Here is a 19,376-nt window from a genome sequence, read left to right on the forward strand (position 1 = left end):
GAATCACCTGAGCCCAAGAGTTCAAGACCAGGCTGGGCAACATAGGGAGACCCTGTCTCCACAAAAAATTTAAAAAAAAATAGCCATGTGTGGTGACACCTGCCTGTAGTCCCAGGCTTGATGGATGTGGGGGGATGAATTGCTTGAGCCAAGGAGGTTGAGGCTGCAGTGAGCCATAATTGTGCCACTGCTATCCAGCCTGAGCAACAGAGCTGAGATCCTGTCTCAAAAAAAATAAAAAAAATAAAATAAAAGCAGGTATACTAATAAGAAGTGTCCCCTAGAGATTCCCCAACAATCCTCTCTCTCCCACTGAGGTGGAGAGTACCCCAGAGAGAATGAAATCAGTGCTTTTCACTGGTAAATTGTCACCATCAAAACAAGTATCATTTTGAGAACAGAATGCATCCGTTCTATGCCATCCTTCTCCACCCACTGCCCAACCCAGCGCAACCACTTCTCTGCTGTGGCTAAGATCACTATCTGCTATGGGTTAGGAGGTATTTCCTCCAGCAAAACTGCCTGGGCACCAAGTTCTGCAAGCTGTGGGGACTGCCATCAAACCGCTCAGCTTTGAGTTGGGAAGGGCATGGTGGGATAAGAAGTGAAAGATAAGTACCCAGATGTCTCTGCTGACATCCAGACCCCTGTCTTCTATCTGATATTAAAACTCCAGCTATGAAATGAAAATAGACATACACAGAATCACAAACAAAAAATATCTGAATAAAAAAATTTTTTAAACAGTATTCAGAAAAGGGAAACTGGGGCTATAACTTAAAAAAAAAAAAGAGTCCCACATTTCTTTTCTTTTTGAGACAGAGTCTTGCTCTGTTGCCCAGGCTGGAGTGCAGTGGCACAATCTTGGCTCACTGCAGCCTCTGCCCCCTGGGTTCAAACAATTCTTGTGCCTCAGCCTCCCAAGTAGCTGGGACTACAGGCATGCACCACCATGTCTGGCTAATTTTTGTATTTTTAGTAGAGACGGGGTTTCACCATGTTGGCCAGGCTGGTCTTGACTCCTGACCTCAAGTGATCTGCCCGACTTGGCCTTCCAAGTGCTGGGATTACAGGCATGAGCCACCACGCCTGGCCTAATTTTTTTATTTTTAGTAGAGATTAGGTTTCACCATGTCAGCCAGGCTGGTCTTGAACTCCTGACCTCAAGTGATCCGCCCACCCAAAGTGCTGGGATTACAGGCGTGAGTGACTGTGCCTGCCGCCCCCCACGTTTCTTAATTCTCCCCTAGAAGACAAAGTTGGGAAAGTATCTGATTTCTGTGTAATTGCTGCTTTTAGAATCATGAACCTAAACGTTTTCCAGAAACGACTCTCCCAGATCTCATGCACTTATTTCATTTGTAGAATCCCTAAAACACAGCAAAGAGAATATCAGAAGGCCATAAGCAGTAAAGGGCACAGGAACGGGGCAAGCCTAGGGCACACTGGGGCCGACTATTTTGGTAGACTATATGGAAAACGTAGCACACTTACAGTCTGGGTTGCACTGGCAGAACTTCTCACAGAAATTCTGAGTCATGATGCAGGGGCAGGTGCTGTCACAGGGGCGGTCTGGGTGGTCGCAGGGTTGGTAGTTGTACACTTGTGTGGAAGAGTTATCTAGGAAAGAAAACAGAGGAGGACGCTGCTGTGACCATGCTCTCCAGCTGTCTTCCCTCCCAAGTGTCCAGCTGCCCTGATTTAGAGGAGGCTGGTCCTAACAATCTCCTTGGACACACATTTAGCACCTGAAGTGAGAAGACAGGGATGACCGTTGTTCATAAGCTGCAGTGGGGTGATCTACTTTGTGGAGAGGGTATGGAGATGGTCTGGGACAACAGGGAAGCTATTCTAAACATTAAATGAGGTCTGGAACCTAGCAAATGGCACACTAGAAAAGTCACATACTGGCCAGGCGCAGTGGCTCACGCCTGTAATCCCAGCACTTTGCGAGGCTGAGGCGGGTGGATCATTTGAGATCAGGAGTTCGAGACCAGCCTGGCCAACATGGTGAAACCCCATCTCTACTAAAAATACAAAAATTAGCCAGGCATGGTGGTACATGCCTGTAATCCCAGCTACTCAGGAAGCTGAGGCAGGAGAATTGTTTGAACCTGAGAGGCGGAGGTTGCAGTGAGCCAAGATTGTGCCACTGCACTCCAGCCTGGGTGACAGAGCGAGGCTCCATCTCAAAAAAAAGAAAAATCACAGACCACAAGGCCCTTAATGCTACCTCCTAAGAGGTCTTCTCAGTTGCAGTGAGAAGCTGAGCTGTTCTCAGTTGCTGCAGAGAATTCTGCAATCTGCGGAAGTGGCACAGGGTCAACAAGTGCAGCTGGAGGTGGGGTAGGGTGATGACCACAGAGTGAGGCCTCCAGCTGAACTGCTGAAGAATGCCCTGGTAGAACTTACCTTTCTTCAGCTGAATCTTCCTGCAGTGTGCAGCCCACAATCTGAAAAAGATAGGCAGGATAGGTCTCAGTCACAGCCCTAGGGAGCTCTGCAAATGCAGGTAAATGACAACGTGACTTGCTCTGAGGGACTGTGTTTTATGACTGGGGAGTATGTTCCCAAACCCCTCAACAGGACGACTTTGGTACACAGAAGCTAGAGTACATCCTAAATCCAGCTGGTCTGTGCTACAAGATTTAAACTTAAACACAATCCCTCCCAAACGAGCAAATAACATAAAAGAACACAACACAGAAACAAAAGAAAGCCCAAGCCTATTGGTCTATTATAAAGCAATTGTTTCTCTCCAGATCTCTCCCTTTGTCTTTGTGGAGGTAGAGATATGGGGGACTTTCAAGATGGGGAGGTGGGAAGGCCTTTCAGGAATCTTCTCCGAAAGAACTGAAAGGGAGGAGCCACAGGGATTTCCTTCTGTATCTAGAAGCGGTGTCAGCTCCTTCCTCTAATAGGTGATAGTCACTAGGGAACAGAGCCAGGGTGCAGAATTTTTTTAAAAACTTCCAACCTAAGTAAAGGCTAAGTAAAGGCTATCATGTAACACAGAAAAACAACGCAAACCAAACAAATAAATAAACTCTGGTCAGAGTTGAGAAATGGGTAAGGTGGTAACTAAACCAACAAGGAGAAATGGCTTCGGGGTGGAGCCATAAGGCCAGCTCATGTCCTATTGGCCAGAAGCTTAAATAGAAAAACAGACAGTTATGTCATGGTCCACAGCACTGGGGGACAAGAAGAGGGCTGATCCAAGGCACAGACCCTCGGGGAGCACTCAGGAGGCTGGCTCTCAGTCATGTGATGCCAAGCTGATGGGCTCACACAGCCTGTGCGGTTGCTAAAGAGGGAGGCAGATGGGAACTCCAAGGGGAGGTCAGAGCACAGGGAACAGTCTGGCTGTAAAACAAAACACTTTGTCCAACCCTTGCCTGTGCTTTCTTTTCTTCTTCTGTGAGGGGTTCATGAGCTCATCTGTTGGCAGCTTCAGGATAAGTGATTCTTTGACTGCAAACTGAAAGACCTGGAAGAGAAATCCAACGGGCCTGTCACTCCTCGAGCAAGGGGGTCAGGTAAGTGGCTCAGCTGGGTGCTGGCCTTAGGAGGGTTCTGAGGAACTCAGGCAGCTGACCAAACCTGTCATCAGTCAGGGAGAGACAGAGTGCCATTGGGACATTGGGTTACTGGCCATGAAGTTCATTCCTAATTATTTATCCTGACTCGGGAAAGGAGAAATACTGAGCACAGTAATACCACCCCTGGTCAGAAGCTGTCACCTACTACTCTTTCTACCAAGCCACGGGTAGAAGAGTGGGCTGACTGTGACCAACAGTATCTTCTTCTTTTTAGGAACGGCAACTCTGTGCCTTGTGTAACTGAGTGTAAGGCAGGACAGGACAGGACAGGAATGGTTTCAGTGGGCTAAATATTAGCTCCCTCTGTCAGTATAAAGATACCAGAGCCTTGGCCATTTCAATAGGATCTGTTTTTCTCTTAAAGCACTGGTTTTTAGTTTTTCCTTTTCTTTATTGGGGCTATTGGCCCTTTGGGGGGTATCTTTGAAAACTGTAAATATTCTCAGGAAAATACAGACAAGAACATTCTTGCATACAAATCCGTTGAGAACCTGTGACTCAGGGAAATAGGTATGAGCTCCAAAATGAAAGCAAAGGGCACTTCAGCTCATGGTTCTTTTTTTTTTTTAGAGAGAGGGTCTCATGCTCTTGGCCAGGCTGGAGTGCAGTGGTGCCATCACAGCTCACTGTAGTATAGAACTCCTGGGCTCAAGCCATCTTCCCACCTCAGCCTCCTGAGTACTAGGACTACAGGAGCATGGCTTTTTTTTTTTTTTTTTGTAGAAATGGGGTCTCACTTTGTTGCCCACACTGGTCCTGAAATCCTGGCTTCAAGCAATCCTCCCACCATGGCTTCCCAAAGCACTGGAATTCTAGGTGTGAGCCACCTCGCCCAGTCCATGGTTCTATTAATTGTTCTCAGTACAGGAAGCATGAAGAAGAGGCCACAGAGTCTCCTCCAGAAGCTAGGAAGCCAAAGCATTGGGGTTCCTTTCCTGTTGGACATACTGGCCCTGACACCTGCCTCCCTGTCCCTGTTCTTCAGTCTGTCTTCTCATTGTGGTCTTTTCCTGTCTCCGGAGCATCAGTGGCTGCTGTCAACTGTGTTTCTTGTGATGGTATGAGTGAGAAGGGTGAGGTCCAGGCTCAGCTATTGGGGGTGATAATTAGAAAATCTAGTGATGGCCAAAATCTAGTGGTGGCTCATGCCTGTAATTCCAGCACTTTGGAAGGCTGAGGCAGGTGGATGGCTTGAGCCTGAATTCAAGATCAGCCTGGGCAACATGGTGAAACCCCATCTCTACAAAAAATTTAAGAATTAGCTGGGCTTGGGAGGCCGAGGTGGGCCAATCACTTGAAGTCAGGAGTTTGGGACCAGCCTGGCCAACATGGTGAAACCCCATCTCTACTAAAAAAAAGATACAAAAATGGCCAGGCACATTGGCTCATGCCTATAATAACACCATTTTGGGAGGCCGAGGCGGGTGGATCACCTGAGGTCAGGAGTTTGAGACCAGCCTGGCCAACATGGTGAAACCCTGTCTCTACTAAAAATACAAAATTAGCCAGGTGTGGTGGTGCATGCCTGTCATCCCAGCTATTTGGGAGGCTGTGGCAGGAGAATCACTTGAACCTGGGAGGCGGAGGCTGCAGTGAGCTGAGATAGTGCCACTGCACTCCAGCCTGGGCAACAGACCGAGACTCCGTCTCAAAAAAACAAAACAAAAAAAATTAGCTGGGTGTGGTGCTGGGCACCTGTAATCCCAGCTACTTGGGAGGATGAGGCAGAAGAATCACTTGAACTTGGGAGGCGGAGGTTGCACTGAGCCAAGATTATGCCACTGCACTCCAGCCTGGGCAACAGAGCGAGATTCTGTCTCAAAAAAAAACAAAAACAAAAACAAAAAAAATTAGCTGGGCATAGTGGCCTGCACCTGTAGTCCCTGCTACTTGGTTGGCTGAGGGGAGAGGACTGCTTGAGCCCAGAAGGCAGAGGTTGCAGTGAGCTATCATCATGCCACTGCACTCCAGCCTGGGCAACACAGTGAAACCCTGTCTCAAAGACAAAATAAAGATAATCTAGTGATAGAAAATGTGGAGAATAAAATGACTGAGGAGGCTGGCGGAGTGGTGGAGGGAGCAGCAGCTGCAGCAGCAGCAGCAGTGTGCTTGCTAACAAGAGCCACAGAAAGACCTGGGAGTCCCTTCTGGGAAAGGGGTACACATTTAGAAAGGAGGCCAGAGCCAAAAAAAGGAAGCGAAAGAGTGTAGGACCCAGAAGCATTAAATAGAGGCCAGACAGAAATGAGCATTCAGCAAGGAGGAGGCAGGTCCCCAAGCATCATTAGGCCTGGCACTTGCAGAAGGGCCATGTTTGGGAAACTCACAGAAGCACAGGCTCATCAGGGACTGAACTTAAGACAACTTCTCTCCAGACCCAGACACACAGCCTGATAAGATGGCAAAGGCCTGGACAAAGCAACGTGTGAAAAGAGGGGCCCATTTGTTCTGCTGCTTCCAGATGGTACCTGCTTGCACGTCTTGGTCCCCAGAAGCCTGGCTATTGAACAGAAGTTGTTGAAGTAGGTGCCATGGAAGACTCGAAAAAGAGATTCTTCAGCCCCAGTCCATTCCACAGGCTCTGAGGGTGCTTCCACTACGCAGAGCTGAGGTGGGGCTGGACTAGCCTTCTGTTTTGTGGGAGTCTGACAGCGAGAGTTAGCCTCTGAGAAGGGAAGAAATAACAGAATCAGAAGAAGGTAGAATGCAGTTGTCATCAGTAGTTTGTCACAAACTCAGAAGTACTTCATTCTACTTTAAAAGGTAGAATAGTTAGGAATGAAAATATTCCCTATCTTTAGGCCAGGCATGGTGGCTCACACCTGTAATGCCTGCACTTTGGGAGGCCGAGGTGGGTGGATTGCTTGAGCTCAGGAGTTCAAGACCAGCCTGGGCAACATGGCGAAACCTTGTCTCTACTAAAAATACAAAAATTAGCCAGGCAGGGTGGCTCACGCCTGTAATCCCAGCACTTTAGGAGGCCGAGGCAGGCGGATCACCTGAGGTCAGGAGTTCAAGACCAGCCTGGCCAACATGGCGAAACCCCATCTCTACTAAAAATATAAAAATTAGCTGGGCGTGGTGGCAGGCGCCTGTAATTCCAGCTACTTGGGAGGCTGAGGCAGGAGAATCGCTTGAACCTGGGAGGTGGAGGTTGCAGTGAGCCAAGATAGCACCACTGCATTCCAGCCTAGGCAACAGAGCGAGCGACTGTCTCAAAAAAAAAAAAAAAAAAGAAAAGAAAAGAAAAGAAAAGAAAAGAAAATATTCCCTATCTTTACTGTTTACAAAACTTGTAGAAATAATTTATAATTTTTAAGAGGTAGTAAAGTTAAGTGTCAGGCAGTGATCCTGGGTTTACCAGAGTCCTTGCATGGAAAGAAAAAGTCTTCATTTTCTGTTCATTGTACCTGAAGAACTGGAGGCCCAGTCATTGCCTGTGTCCCTGTCACTGTCTCCTTCTTTAGTCTCAGCCACAGCAGAGGCTGAGGCATTGGAGCAGGAAGCACTGACCATGTGGTGCCTTCTCCGGCGACGACCAGAGCACTTGGAGCGGGGGTTGTGGAGCATGGCATACTCCTTTGCTCCTTCCTGCAGTGGACACATTCCAGACAGGAAATAGGAACAGGCCTGTCACCATATTGATCTCATCATCACAAACCTTCATCTTTACAACATCTGTGCTTAAATACAATAATAGTGTCTTTTCTTTTTCTCTGTACCATATAGTAAGTATGATCATATAACAGTGAGAGAGCTGCTTAACAAAACTTACAAACATACTTTTTCACAAAAGAGTTGTCCTATAATTTTTTCTTTTTTTTTGAGACAGGGTCTCTCTCTGTTGCCCAGGATGGAGTGCAGTGGCCTGTTCATGGCTCACTGCAGCCTCGAATTCCTGGGCTCAAGTGATTCTCTTGCCTCAGCCTCCCAAGTAGCTAGGACCACACGCACATGCCACCATGCCCAGCTAATGTCCTATAATCTTAAAACAGATATAATCTATGCATCTGTGTCTTCAATTTTCCAGTGAGTTGTATCTAAAATTAACTTGCGTGTTAGTTGTTTGGAATTTGAGAACACATTCTCCTACGGATGAAGAAATGAGATTCAGAGAGGAGAAGAAACTAGCTTGAGAGTATGCAGCTAATAGTTCCAGAGGGGTATAGGAATCAGGGCTCCTTGTCTCCCTAGGCCACTATTCTTTCCATTCTACCACACTTTCTCTGTTTCCTTAATAAAATGTGTAATGCTTAATCTGTACAATCTTACTACTTAATTTTGAAACTTCCTCCCAAATCTGTGTATGAAACTCAGAAGAATATTGTTTCATTATTTTACAGCTATCACCCCCTTTTTTAAAAAATGAAATAATTATCACTCACCTAGATCATCAATATTTTCTCATCAGACTTGGTTTTCAAAGACTTCCTAGCTGTTTCTGAAAACTAAATCTATTTCTACAAAATAAAGGTTTATCTTCCAGTGACATTGTATAGAGGCACTCAGAATGGTCCAGCATTTGAGATAAATGTAGGCTTTCCTACAATATAGCCTTTAACAAAACTAGGCTGTCCTGAGCCCCTGGTAATAGAATTGGTTACCTTTATACCAAGAGGGTTGGGAAAGCACTGAAATCTGCATGTGGCGTGTGCCCAGCAGACTTCGGGGGGTTTGTGCTATGAGACCTAAAGTTCCTATGAGATTGTCCAAAACAAAAAAGCATGTCAGCAGGGTCTGTGGTGGATCCGTGTGTGCTGAATGTATTGGTGCAGGAGCAAGTGTGCTTTCCTTAGGAGCAGAAAATTGTTGTGAAAGTGTTGAAGGCACAAGCAGAGTCAGAAAGCTCAATTTAAAAATGAAGTTTTGAATAATAAAAATGAAAAAAAATAAAGGTTAACCATCATTAAGGATATTTGGAATTTGGAATAATATACAGTAAGGCCTAAAGGAAATTCCAAAAGAGAAGTTTCGAAATTCATTGAACCTGATATTATGTGCCTATGCTGTGTGTGAAGTATACAGTATCACTTATACTATTTTAAACATTTATATATTTTTATATATAATTTATATATATTATATATTATACATATTATATAAATATATACTATAAAATTATATATAATTTATATAAATATAAAAAATATATATTATATTTATAGATAATATATAATTATATATAAAATACATAATTCATATAAATATAAAATATATAAAAATATATACAATTTATAGAAATATAAAATATATAAAAATATATAATTTATATAAATATAAATATATAAAATATATAATTTATATAAATATAAATATATAAAATATATATAATTTATATAAATATAAATATAAAAATATATATAATTTATATAAATATAAATATATAAATATATAAAATATATAATTTATATAAATATAAATATATAAAAGATATATAATTTATATAAATATATAAAAAATATATAATTTATATAAATATAAATATATAAATATATAATTTATATAGATATAAAATATATAATATATAATATATTACATGTATTTTTATATAATATATATTATATGTATTTATATATATATATATTTTTTGAGACAGGGTCTTGCTCTGTCACTGAGGTGAGTACAGTAGCATGATCTCAGCTCACTGCAGCCATGACCTTCTAGGCTCAAGTGATCCTCCCACATCAGCCTCCCAAGTCCAGCCCAGCTAATTTTTGTATTTTTTATAGACACGGGGTTTTGCCATGTTGCCCAGGCTGGTCTCGAACTTCTGGGCTCAAGCTATCCACCTGCTTCAGCCCCCCAAATTGCTGGGATTACAGGCGTGAGCCACCATTTTAATATAATGGCCAAACATTTTAACATAAATAAAATCAAGTTTCCAGACCTAATTTCTGGGTTATAAGAAAGAGGAGACAGAAAACAAAGAAATAACACTGTGAAAAAACAACAGATGAATCCAGGATGTGGGTCATCCTACAAAGACAACCAGCCTGGAACTTTTAAAAAGATTTTAAAAGTGATAGAATTATTTGAGATTAAAAATGAGTAAAAAGACATAACAAGGCAGGGTGCCTTATTACGCCTGTTAATCCCAGCACTTTGGGAGGCCAGGCAGGCTGATCACGTGAGGCTGGGAGTTCAAGACCAGCCTGATCAACACAGAGAAACCCTGTCTCTACTAAAAACACAAAAATTAGCTGGGCATGGTGGCGCATGCCTGTAATCCCAGCTACTTGGGAGGCTGAGGCAGGAGAATCGTTTGAACCCGGGAGGCGGAGGTTGCGGTGAGCCGAGATTGCACCATTGCACTCCAGCCTGGGCAACAACAGCGAAACTCCATCTCAAAAAAAAAAAAAAAAAGAGACATAATAACCAAATATGATGCCTGACTGGATGATCCTGGTTTGGAAACAAAACAAAACAAAACAAAACACAAAAATACCTATTCTTGGTACAGCTGAAAAAAAAATTAAATATATTAATAGAATGGGTAATAGAGGATATTATACAATTTTTGTTAATTGTCCTAGGTGCAATAATGTGGTTATGTAAGAGAATGTCTTTATGCTGAAACATTTACCAAATGAGCATCACAATGTCTGCAACTTATTGTCAAATGGTTCAGCAAAAGATATACATACACAAATATATGGAGAAAGGATATACAGAAAAAAATGTTATCAAATCAAGAAGAAGGTATCTTTCAACTCTGCATGATTGAAAATGTTCTTAATAAACAGTTGGGGGAAAATAGTCCAGCATTATATTTAATATGCACTCAAACCTAAAACACAATAAAAGAAAAATTGTGCGTACATATCTCTGTAAGTTAAACATGCACACATTTCAGGCATTGGCAGCATCTTTGTAATACATGTACAGGGTATCAAGGTGACTACTGTGAGAAGGGCAATGCCCTTTTGACTTATATAAATGCTGGTATGTTGACATAACATGGTATATATATATATTTTTAAGCATGAAGTAATTTCATTTTATTATTATTATTATTTTTTTTTTTTGGAGACAGAGTCTTTCTCTGTCCCCCAGGCTGGAGTGCAGTGGCGCGATCTTGGCTCACCGCAACCTCCACCTCCTGGGTTCATGCCATTCTCCTGCCTCAGCCTCCCCAGTAGCTGGGACTACAGGCGCCCGCCAACATGCCCGGCTAATTTTTTTTTGTATTTTTAGTAGAGACGGGGTTTCACCGTGTTAGCCAGGATGGTCTCGATCTCCTGACCTCGTGATCCGCCCGCCTCGGCCTCCCAAAGTGCTGGGATTACAGGCTTGAGCCACCGCGCCCGGCCGTATTATATTTTTTTTGAGATGGAATCTCACTATCTCACCCAGGCTGGAGTACAGTGGCGTGATCTCGGCCCACTGCAGCCTCCACCTCCTGGGTTCAAGCAATTCTCCTGTCTCAGCCTCCTGAGTAGCTGGGACTACAGGCATGAGCCACCACACCTGGCTAATTTTGTATTTTTAGTAGAGACAGCGTTTCACCATGTTGACCAGGCTGGTCTCAAACTCCTGAACTCAGGTGATCCACCTTCCTCAGCCTCCCAAAGTGCTGGGATTATAGGCGTGCACTACCATGCCTGGCTGAAAAACATGGAGTAATTTTAAAAGCATGATCTGTGGAGTCAGAACCTGACTTGAATTTCATCACTGCCATACCACTGACTTATCAACAAACTTTAGGCAAAATATATAACTTCTGTAATCCAGTTTCCTCTACCTCATGACACTGTTATAGGATGAAAATAAGACAAGGTATGTTAAAGGTCTACTACGATACTTGGCACATAGGAAGGAGTCAATACACATTAGGAAAAAATAAACCCAATAACGTCTATTCTTTTGCTTTTACAGTATGGCCCATTTTCCACACGTGTGCCCAACAGCATTCTCTACCATCTTTCCATCTATTATCCCACTAAAGATGGTTCCAAAAGCACTTGGCTGGTTGTATAATATAATTTTAATAGGTGGCAGAAATTTTATAAAGGTATTTTATTCATCGCCTAGGCTCATCCTATTGTGTAAAAAGCCAAACTGTGTCTTTGGCAAGTTCAGTTGATCTATTTCCTTCTAGCTCTCAGTATATGGCCTCCCCACAGGTATGCCAGACCATTTATGCTGCTTTTTAAGGTCTGTCCATCAGGGAACAGTCCATCTGGTTGATCACAACAAGACATTAGCATCATCACGTGCTATTCATCTCATAGTTATATGCATTTATAAGAAGATAGCAAAGAAACTAGAGTGCATACCCACACCCCCAGCACACAGTTTGCTCCGATTCTAACAATACAGTTTTAGGCTCTGAAATCTAAGCAGATGATATTTAGAGCAGGCAAGCCTTTAATGATCTTTGAATCTGCACTCCATCAGACTAACTTTATAGTCCTACCAGGTCTGGGGAGTTCCTTAAGAGCGGTCCCACAGTAACTGGGGAGCTTCTTAAGAGCAAAAGCCATGTCTTATTTGTGCTATATGACCCCCAGAGTGCTGTGTACTGGCTCACGTGGCTTGTGTTCCCAGAGGCAGAGAGCCTGAGGACCATTTCCTGCTCAATCTTCAATGAAGTTAATAATGCCAGAACAGCTTAAGAACATACCAGCAAAAGGAAGCAGTCTGTGCCACATGGTTCTGGTTCAATCTTGATTTCTTTATTCTTGCGTTTATATACATTAGGAGTGGCATGAAAAGCTGGAAAACAAAAACTGTCTTGTTGCCAGTGGTCTATCCACTTGACAAGATGGGAAGAAACAAAAGTGAATTAGAGAGCTATTGTAGGAGTTAGAATTCGATATAAATGGCTACCATCAGGGTGCACAAAATTCAGTCATTTCTGACATCAACACAATGCTTTCAAAGCTAAGAGGTACTGAGGGACAGATAAGTTGGTAGTTAGTCTGTCCCTATCATGCAAAGCATGTTGCACTATAATTGAACAAGGGAATATAGAACTGGCCCTTTGTAAAACGTTAGAACAGAAGCCAGGAACTCTATACGAGAAACCAGAACAAAGAGAAGGAAATGGTGGCTGGGGATGGAAGAGAGGAGAGCATTTCAAACAGAGTAGCCCCACTCACGGTGAAGGAAGCAGTCGTATTTAAAGCAGCGCCGGCAAAAAAGTGTGTGGAAGGAGTGCAGAGATTGCTCCCGCTGCACAGACTTGGCATTGGGGCCATCGATGTTGGGTGTGCACTGAGGGGGAAGTGCATTGGGGTCTGACATCTCTGTTAGCTCTCGATACCTATTTAAGAAAAGAGAGATAAGAGTTCCTCTGAGGAACTGCCTCCACTGAGGAAATACAGATTGGGTACTGACAGTAGACCACCTACGGTCTGCCAAGGGAGGATGGGTGTTTTTTATAGGTCTGGTTGATAAGAGAATGGTAGATAACTAAAGTGGGTCCACCACTGTAATTATGCTGGGTTGGGCAAATGTTGGAAAGTAAGGGGAGGGAAGGATTTGATAAAATGGTGCTGGAGTAACTCTCCAGAAAAATGGCAGGGTAAAAGTTCTCTGCCCAAACTCACTCAAAAGCCAGTATACGATGACCCTTAATATAGCAAAGGGGGCATTTAGAGGTAATTGAGTAAGCAAGAAATAATCAAATTGTGGGCAAATCATGATGCCCTTACCATAAACAAAGCTTTTTACTAACCAAAAATTAGGAGGGAATAAAGGTTTTGTCTGAGCACTCTGTATATGGCCTAAGTGGGACAGCTTTCCCTACCTCTCCTTCATGTCATCTGGGACACCATTCTCAGGGAACATTGAGGCAATTGCACTGAAGATCATGTCATTTGGGAACTGTTTCTTGGAACTCTTTTTGTTGCCTGAATTGGAAATGACAAAAAGCTCCTGAGTGCGATTATCAGAACACGCAAACAAATCTGTGTGATCTTTTTTCCTTTTGTCATAGCATTTTGATTAGAGCTGCTTTGTTAACCTAACCACTGATTGTTTGGAGATATATAAACATCAGTGCTATCTGGACTTATCTGATATATGCTACCAGTAAATAAGGAAGTTAGAGTAGTCTACATATTAACAACAAAATCCACAGTCCCAATTAGAATCTGGATGTGAGGTGGCTCACGCCTGTAATCCCAGTCAGTACTTTGAGAGGCCGAGGGGGGCAGATCACTTGAGGCCAGGAGTTTGCGACCAGCCTGGCCAACATGGTAAAACCCCAACTCTACTAAAAATACAAAACTTAGCTGGGCATGGTGGCACATGCCTGCAGTCCCAGCTACTTAGAAGGCTGACACACAAGAATCACTTGAACCAGGGAGGTGGAGGTTGCAGTGAGCCGAGATTGTCCCACTGCACTCCACCTTGGGTAACAGAGCAAGACTGTGTCTCAAAACAATAATAAATAATAGATTTTAAAAATAAAAATAAGAATTTGGAGGTGAAAAGAGTATTCATAGAGAGACCTGAACATAGAAGAATCCTATCATAACTACACTGATACCATAATTATGATACAATAAAAGAGAATACACTATGTCCCTGGACATATAGTATAATTAAAAAATGTACAGTATAATTAAACTATTAAATTTTAAATTAAACATTAGTGACATGGAAAAGTACTCATAAGATTAAATAAAAAGGGATATAAAATTTGCTATATACATATATATAAATTGGCATGATCCCAATTTCACATAACACATATAATTAGAAATGAATAGCAATGATTATTCTATCAGTTCTTCTACTTTCTTCTTCACCCAAGTCACAGCTATCTGAAGCTATCAGTTAATGATCATGTTCTCCTTTTAAGTGAACCAACAAGAAGCACCAACAGCCTTTAATAGGCAACAAACCTTTCCAGTTCTTCCTTCTTTCCTATCCCTGTCACTTTAAAAAAGGAAGAAGGGAGCCAGTGCCATGTACCTTCAATAGCATGTCGCTTTCTCTTTCTTGTTACTGGCAGATCTTCTTTGCTGTCATCCTGCTTTCCATCTGAGGTGTCATTGTGCCCTTCCTCCTCCTCATCTGAGTACTGATTCAGGGCATCGACCAACTCCAGAAAAACAGCATCACTAATCAGGACGGATCCAGGGATCATCTCTGAAACACCAGGATTCGAAGGATGAGCAGTGGTCACTTCACATTCCATTAGTCCTCCTAGGCAGGTTTTCTTGTACTCACTTTAGAGGCCCAGGTAAGTCACATGTGTACATTTTTACATGGGAGATCAGGAAATTACAATCATTTGATTGGCTCCTACACATGCAGTGGGCAGCTGGCTAGAGTAGGAATACAGCTATAGGCTTTATTTATTTTTATTATTTTTTTCAGACGGAGTTTCGCTCTTATTGCCCAGGCTGGAGTGCAATGGTGCGATCTTGGCTCACCGCAACCTCCACCTCCCGGGTTCAAGTGATTCTCCTGCCTCAGCCTCCCGAGTAGCTGGGATTACAGGCATGTGCCACCACCCTGGCTAATTTTGTATTTTAGTAGAGACTGGGTTTCTCCACGTCAGGCTGGTCGTGAACTCCAGACCTCAGGTGATCCACCTGCCTCGGCCTCCCAAAATGCTGGGATTACAGGCGTGACGCACCGTGCCCAGCCATAGGCTTTATTCTTACTGAAGAACTTTACTTCCTCAGTCATAAGTCAACTCTGAATTTCTGGTTCAAAATCTCACGAAAGTGTTCAAACAATCTCCAAGTAGGGCAGAGAAAAATAATAAAATGAAAATTCTCTTGGCTTTGCTGCTAATGGGTCGGTAATGACGTCTCTAAATCAAAAGACAGCAATTTTTCCTAAAATTGTACTTTATGGAGATGTACTATAATTTAGGAGGTCTTTGAACACTAGGAGGCACTGTGGACAAATAATGTAGTTCAACAGCATCATAACAGTGCCCACAATTGTCAAAAGAGCAGGTGGGGCTGTTGGTTTACGAATTGATGGGGAGCCTCTCCTCTTTCCATTTCTTACACATGGACAGATTTTTCTAGAATTATGACTAAACCCAAACAGTTGGCTTTTAGGAAATTCAGATTATTAAAACCAACTTCTGGGAGATCCAGGGGATGCCTGGATCAAAGAAGTATGACAGAGAGCCTCATTGCCATTCTCAGAGAAAGAGAAATAAAGAACAAAATGGTCTTGGATGTCCTTATGGAAAACTCCTAAGCCCTAAGATTAAACTTATTTGTACAATAAACTTTCTCTCCAGCCATTGATTACTACATAATCCTTTTATGTCCCAACTCCTTTTAAAATTTAACTAGGGTACTTTAAATAATTTTTATTTCTGCTTCTGCTGCTTGAATCAGAAATAACTAGGGTAATAAAAAAAAAGAAAGAAAGAAAAAAGAAATAACTAGGGTATTTTGGGCCAGGCATGTTGGCTCACTCTTGTAATCTCAGAGCTTTGGGAGGCCAACATGGGAGGACTGCTTGAGGCCAGGAGTTTAAGACCAGCCTGGGCAACATGGTGAGACTCTATCTCTAAAAAAATTTTAAAAATAAGCCAGGGCCAGGCACAGTGGCTCATGCCTGTAATCCCAGCACTTTGGGAGGCTGAGGCGGGAGGATCACAAGGTCAGGAGATCGAGACCATCCTGGCTCACATGGTGAAACCCCATCTCTACTAAAAATACAAAAAATTAGCCGGGTGTGGTAGGCACCTGTAGTCCCAGCTACCTCGGGAGGCTGAGGCAGAAGAATGGCATGAACCTGGGAGGCAGGGCTTACAGTGAGCCGAGATTGTGCCACTGCACTCCAGCCTGGGTGACACAGCAGACTCTGTCTCAAAAAAAGAAAAAAAAAAAAAAAAAAAAAAGCCAGGTGTGGTGGAGTGCACCTGTAGTCCCAGCCCCCCAGGAGGCTAAAGCAGGAAAATCACTTAAGCCCAGGAGGTTGAGGTTACAATAAGCTATGATTGTGCCACTGCATTCCAGCCTGGGTGACTGAGTCCCTGTCTCTAAAAAAAAAATAAAAATAAAAAAATTGGGCTAGGCATGGTGGCTCACACCTGTAATCCCAGCACTTTAGGAGGCTGAGGTGGGTGGATCACCTGAGGTCAGGAATTCGAGACCAGCCTGACCAACATGATGAAACCCCATCTCTACTAAAAATACAAAAATTAGATGGGCTTGGTGGCAGACACCTGTAGTCCCAGCTACTTGGGAGGCTGAGGCAGAAGAAGAATCGCTTGAACCCAGGAGGCAGAGATTGCAGTGAGCCTAGATTACACCACTGCACTCCAGCCTGGGCAACTAAGGTAAAACTCCGTCTCAAAAAAAAAAAAAAAAATTAACTCCCAGCCATGTGATGACATTGAAATATTCTGCAGTATGTACCCCATGGGGCAGAAGATAAAAGCAAGATGGCAAGATGATGAGGTACCAAAGAAGAGGCCTGATTCTAACAAAATTTTCTCCAAAGAGTTCAGTACCACTACCTTCTTCACCATGGACTTTCCCATCATAGTTATTGATCAGCTCCTCAATAAAAGTCTCATCTTCTTCTTTCACTTCATCTCCCATGTAGGGAATATTGCACAAAACCGTCTCATCTTCTACCTGAAATCAAACCAGATGTGATTTATTCCATGAAGCCATTATGCATCTCCTCTTTCCTACTTAGTGGAATCTTTACTGAGCTTTGTTTGCTGCTTGAGTCTCCTGAAAATGCCTTTGTCCCAGAGTTTCCTGCATTTTAAACACTGGCCATCTTGTTTTGCCAAAAAAACCTCAAATGGGGCCAAGTGTGGTGGCTCACGCCTGTAATCCCAGCACTTTGGGAGGCCGAGGCAGGCGGATCATGAGGTCAGGAGATCGAGACCATCCTGGCCAACATGGTGAAACCCCATCTCTACTAAAATACAAAAAATTAGCTGGGCGTGGTGGCGCGTGCCTGTAGTCCCAGCTACTAGGGAGGCTGAGGCAGGAGAATCGCTTGAACCTGGGAGGCAGAGGTTGCAGTAAGCTGAGATCGCCCCACTGTACTCCAGCCTGGCGACAGACTGAGACTGTGTCTCAAAAAAAAAAAAAAAGTTTCTAACTGTTTTCATAAGTAGAGAGACAGATGGATAAATAAAAATGAAGGCTTCTAAAATTATGATCTGTAATTTAACTACAAAATAAAGTGGGCAACCATAGGACATGGGTATTCTATAAAATGGACTAAGATTCTCCAATAATTAAAAAAAAATTATGATTACAACTCATGCCAGTCATATTCAATGGGAACCTGAAATCAACTGCAGCCTAGGCTATGGATATTTTCTGGGAATAAACAATAGTAAATAACTTTGGGGGAGTGGGGTGCTCAGCAGAGAATACAGTCATTCTAAAATCCCCAAGTAGCAAGTAAAATTATTCTGAAGTTTTATTCTAAGAGATGATTCCCTTTTATAAACTTTGACCTCATTCCAACCAGTAGTACGGCTATCTGTCACCAGGCAGATGATAAGCAATGGCAGTATTTAGAGAGGAATGATTATCAAAACCACAAATAATCCTAGTAGGAGTCAGCACAAAGGTCCAGATGAAAGGACTGTGTGCACGTCTGTTGTCTCAGTTGTTTTTGTAGCATCTTGCACTTAGAGAATTCAGAAAGGATTACTCCATCAACAGGGAGCAGACAACCTGCTCAAGCCTCAAGAGTCTGATTTAGACTGCATTTAATTGTACATAATATTGGGCCAAGGTACTAAGAGAAAATTGAAGTCTTGCCCAATATTATTCATTTAAAAAAGAACCAGCATCAATTCCAAAGCACACATCAGAGAGCATAAAATCTGACAAGTCAGAACAACTTGCAATATATATTGTTTAGAGTAAATAAATTACAACCTTGTTCTGCCCGGCATGTCCTAGCTTTGTTAAGTACTGGACAATCTTTACCCTAAGAGGAGCTCCGGCATATCAACATAACACAATCATACAGTTTAAATAACCACCACAGTGCTTTCAATACATACCATAAAGTTCTGTTGGAGAGGGGACCAGGAATACATGATGGGAACCAATGCAACTGTGTTCAGTGACCTCATTAACATATGTTGGCTTGCAAATCCCGGGAAAATGCTCTCTATGGTACACTGAAATATAAGCAATGACATGGAGAGGGAAAGACGGGCATATAACCCAAGAAAGAAAAGTAATTTCCTTCCAAAATTGGCCGGGCATAGTGGCTTATGCCAGTAATCCCAGCACTTTGGGAGGCCAAGACAGGCAGATCACTTGAAGTCAGTTCGAGACCAGCCAGGCCAACATGGTGAAACCTCATCTCTACAAAAACATAATACAAAAATTAGCTGAGCATGGTGGTACACACATGTAATCCCAGCTACTTGGGAGACTGAGACATGAGAATCACTTGAACCTGGGAGGCGGAGGTTGAGTGAGCCACTGCACCCCAGCCTGGGTGACAGAGCGAGACTCTGTCTCAAGAAAAAAAAAAAAAAGAAAAAAAAATGATCTTAGTAGCCTCTAGTTCTTACAAGCTAATAAATTAAATTTTTAAAATTCAGATGGCATTTAAAATTATAAAAAATTTGGCCAGGCGTGGTGGCTCACGCCTGTAATCCCAGCACTTTGGGAGACCGAGGCGGGTGGATCACGAGGTCAGGAGATCAAGACTATCCTGGCCAACATGGTGAAACCCAGTCCCTACCAAAAATATAAAAATTAGCTGGGCGTGGTGGCACATGCCTGTAGTCCCAGCTACTCGGGAGGCTGAGGCAGGAGAATCGCTTGAACCTGGGAGGTGGAGGTTGCAGTGAGC

The 19,376-nt window shown here is 42.9% G+C and overlaps 1 protein-coding gene across 8 annotated transcripts in view; it reads right to left on the minus strand.

Moving 5' to 3' along the window:
• EZH1 (enhancer of zeste 1 polycomb repressive complex 2 subunit) overlaps positions 1 to 19,376 on the minus strand; it is a 47,316-nt gene that overhangs the window by 6,171 nt on the left and 21,769 nt on the right. For 5 of the 8 annotated variants that reach the window (XM_055256692.2, XM_055256693.2, XM_063629017.1 and 2 more), the window contains 11 exons: positions 18,571 to 18,690; positions 17,047 to 17,167; positions 14,523 to 14,699; positions 13,351 to 13,453; positions 12,701 to 12,864; positions 12,223 to 12,314; positions 7,010 to 7,190; positions 6,068 to 6,264; positions 3,396 to 3,487; positions 2,413 to 2,453; positions 1,495 to 1,620 (listed from right to left, as the gene is read on the minus strand). In XM_055256692.2, the coding sequence (XP_055112667.1) occupies positions 1,495 to 1,620; positions 2,413 to 2,453; positions 3,396 to 3,487; positions 6,068 to 6,264; positions 7,010 to 7,190; positions 12,223 to 12,314; positions 12,701 to 12,864; positions 13,351 to 13,453; positions 14,523 to 14,699; positions 17,047 to 17,167; positions 18,571 to 18,690 (1,414 nt within the window). The remainder of the gene's footprint in view (positions 1 to 1,494; positions 1,621 to 2,412; positions 2,454 to 3,395; positions 3,488 to 6,067; positions 6,265 to 7,009; positions 7,191 to 12,222; positions 12,315 to 12,700; positions 12,865 to 13,350; positions 13,454 to 14,522; positions 14,700 to 17,046; positions 17,168 to 18,570; positions 18,691 to 19,376) is intronic. The other 3 variants (XM_055256694.2, XM_063629019.1, XM_063629020.1) reach the window with 2 other exon arrangements.

This window comes from Symphalangus syndactylus, chromosome 20 (assembly GCF_028878055.3).
Source record: "Symphalangus syndactylus isolate Jambi chromosome 20, NHGRI_mSymSyn1-v2.1_pri, whole genome shotgun sequence".
Lineage (NCBI taxonomy): Eukaryota > Metazoa > Chordata > Mammalia > Primates > Hylobatidae > Symphalangus > Symphalangus syndactylus.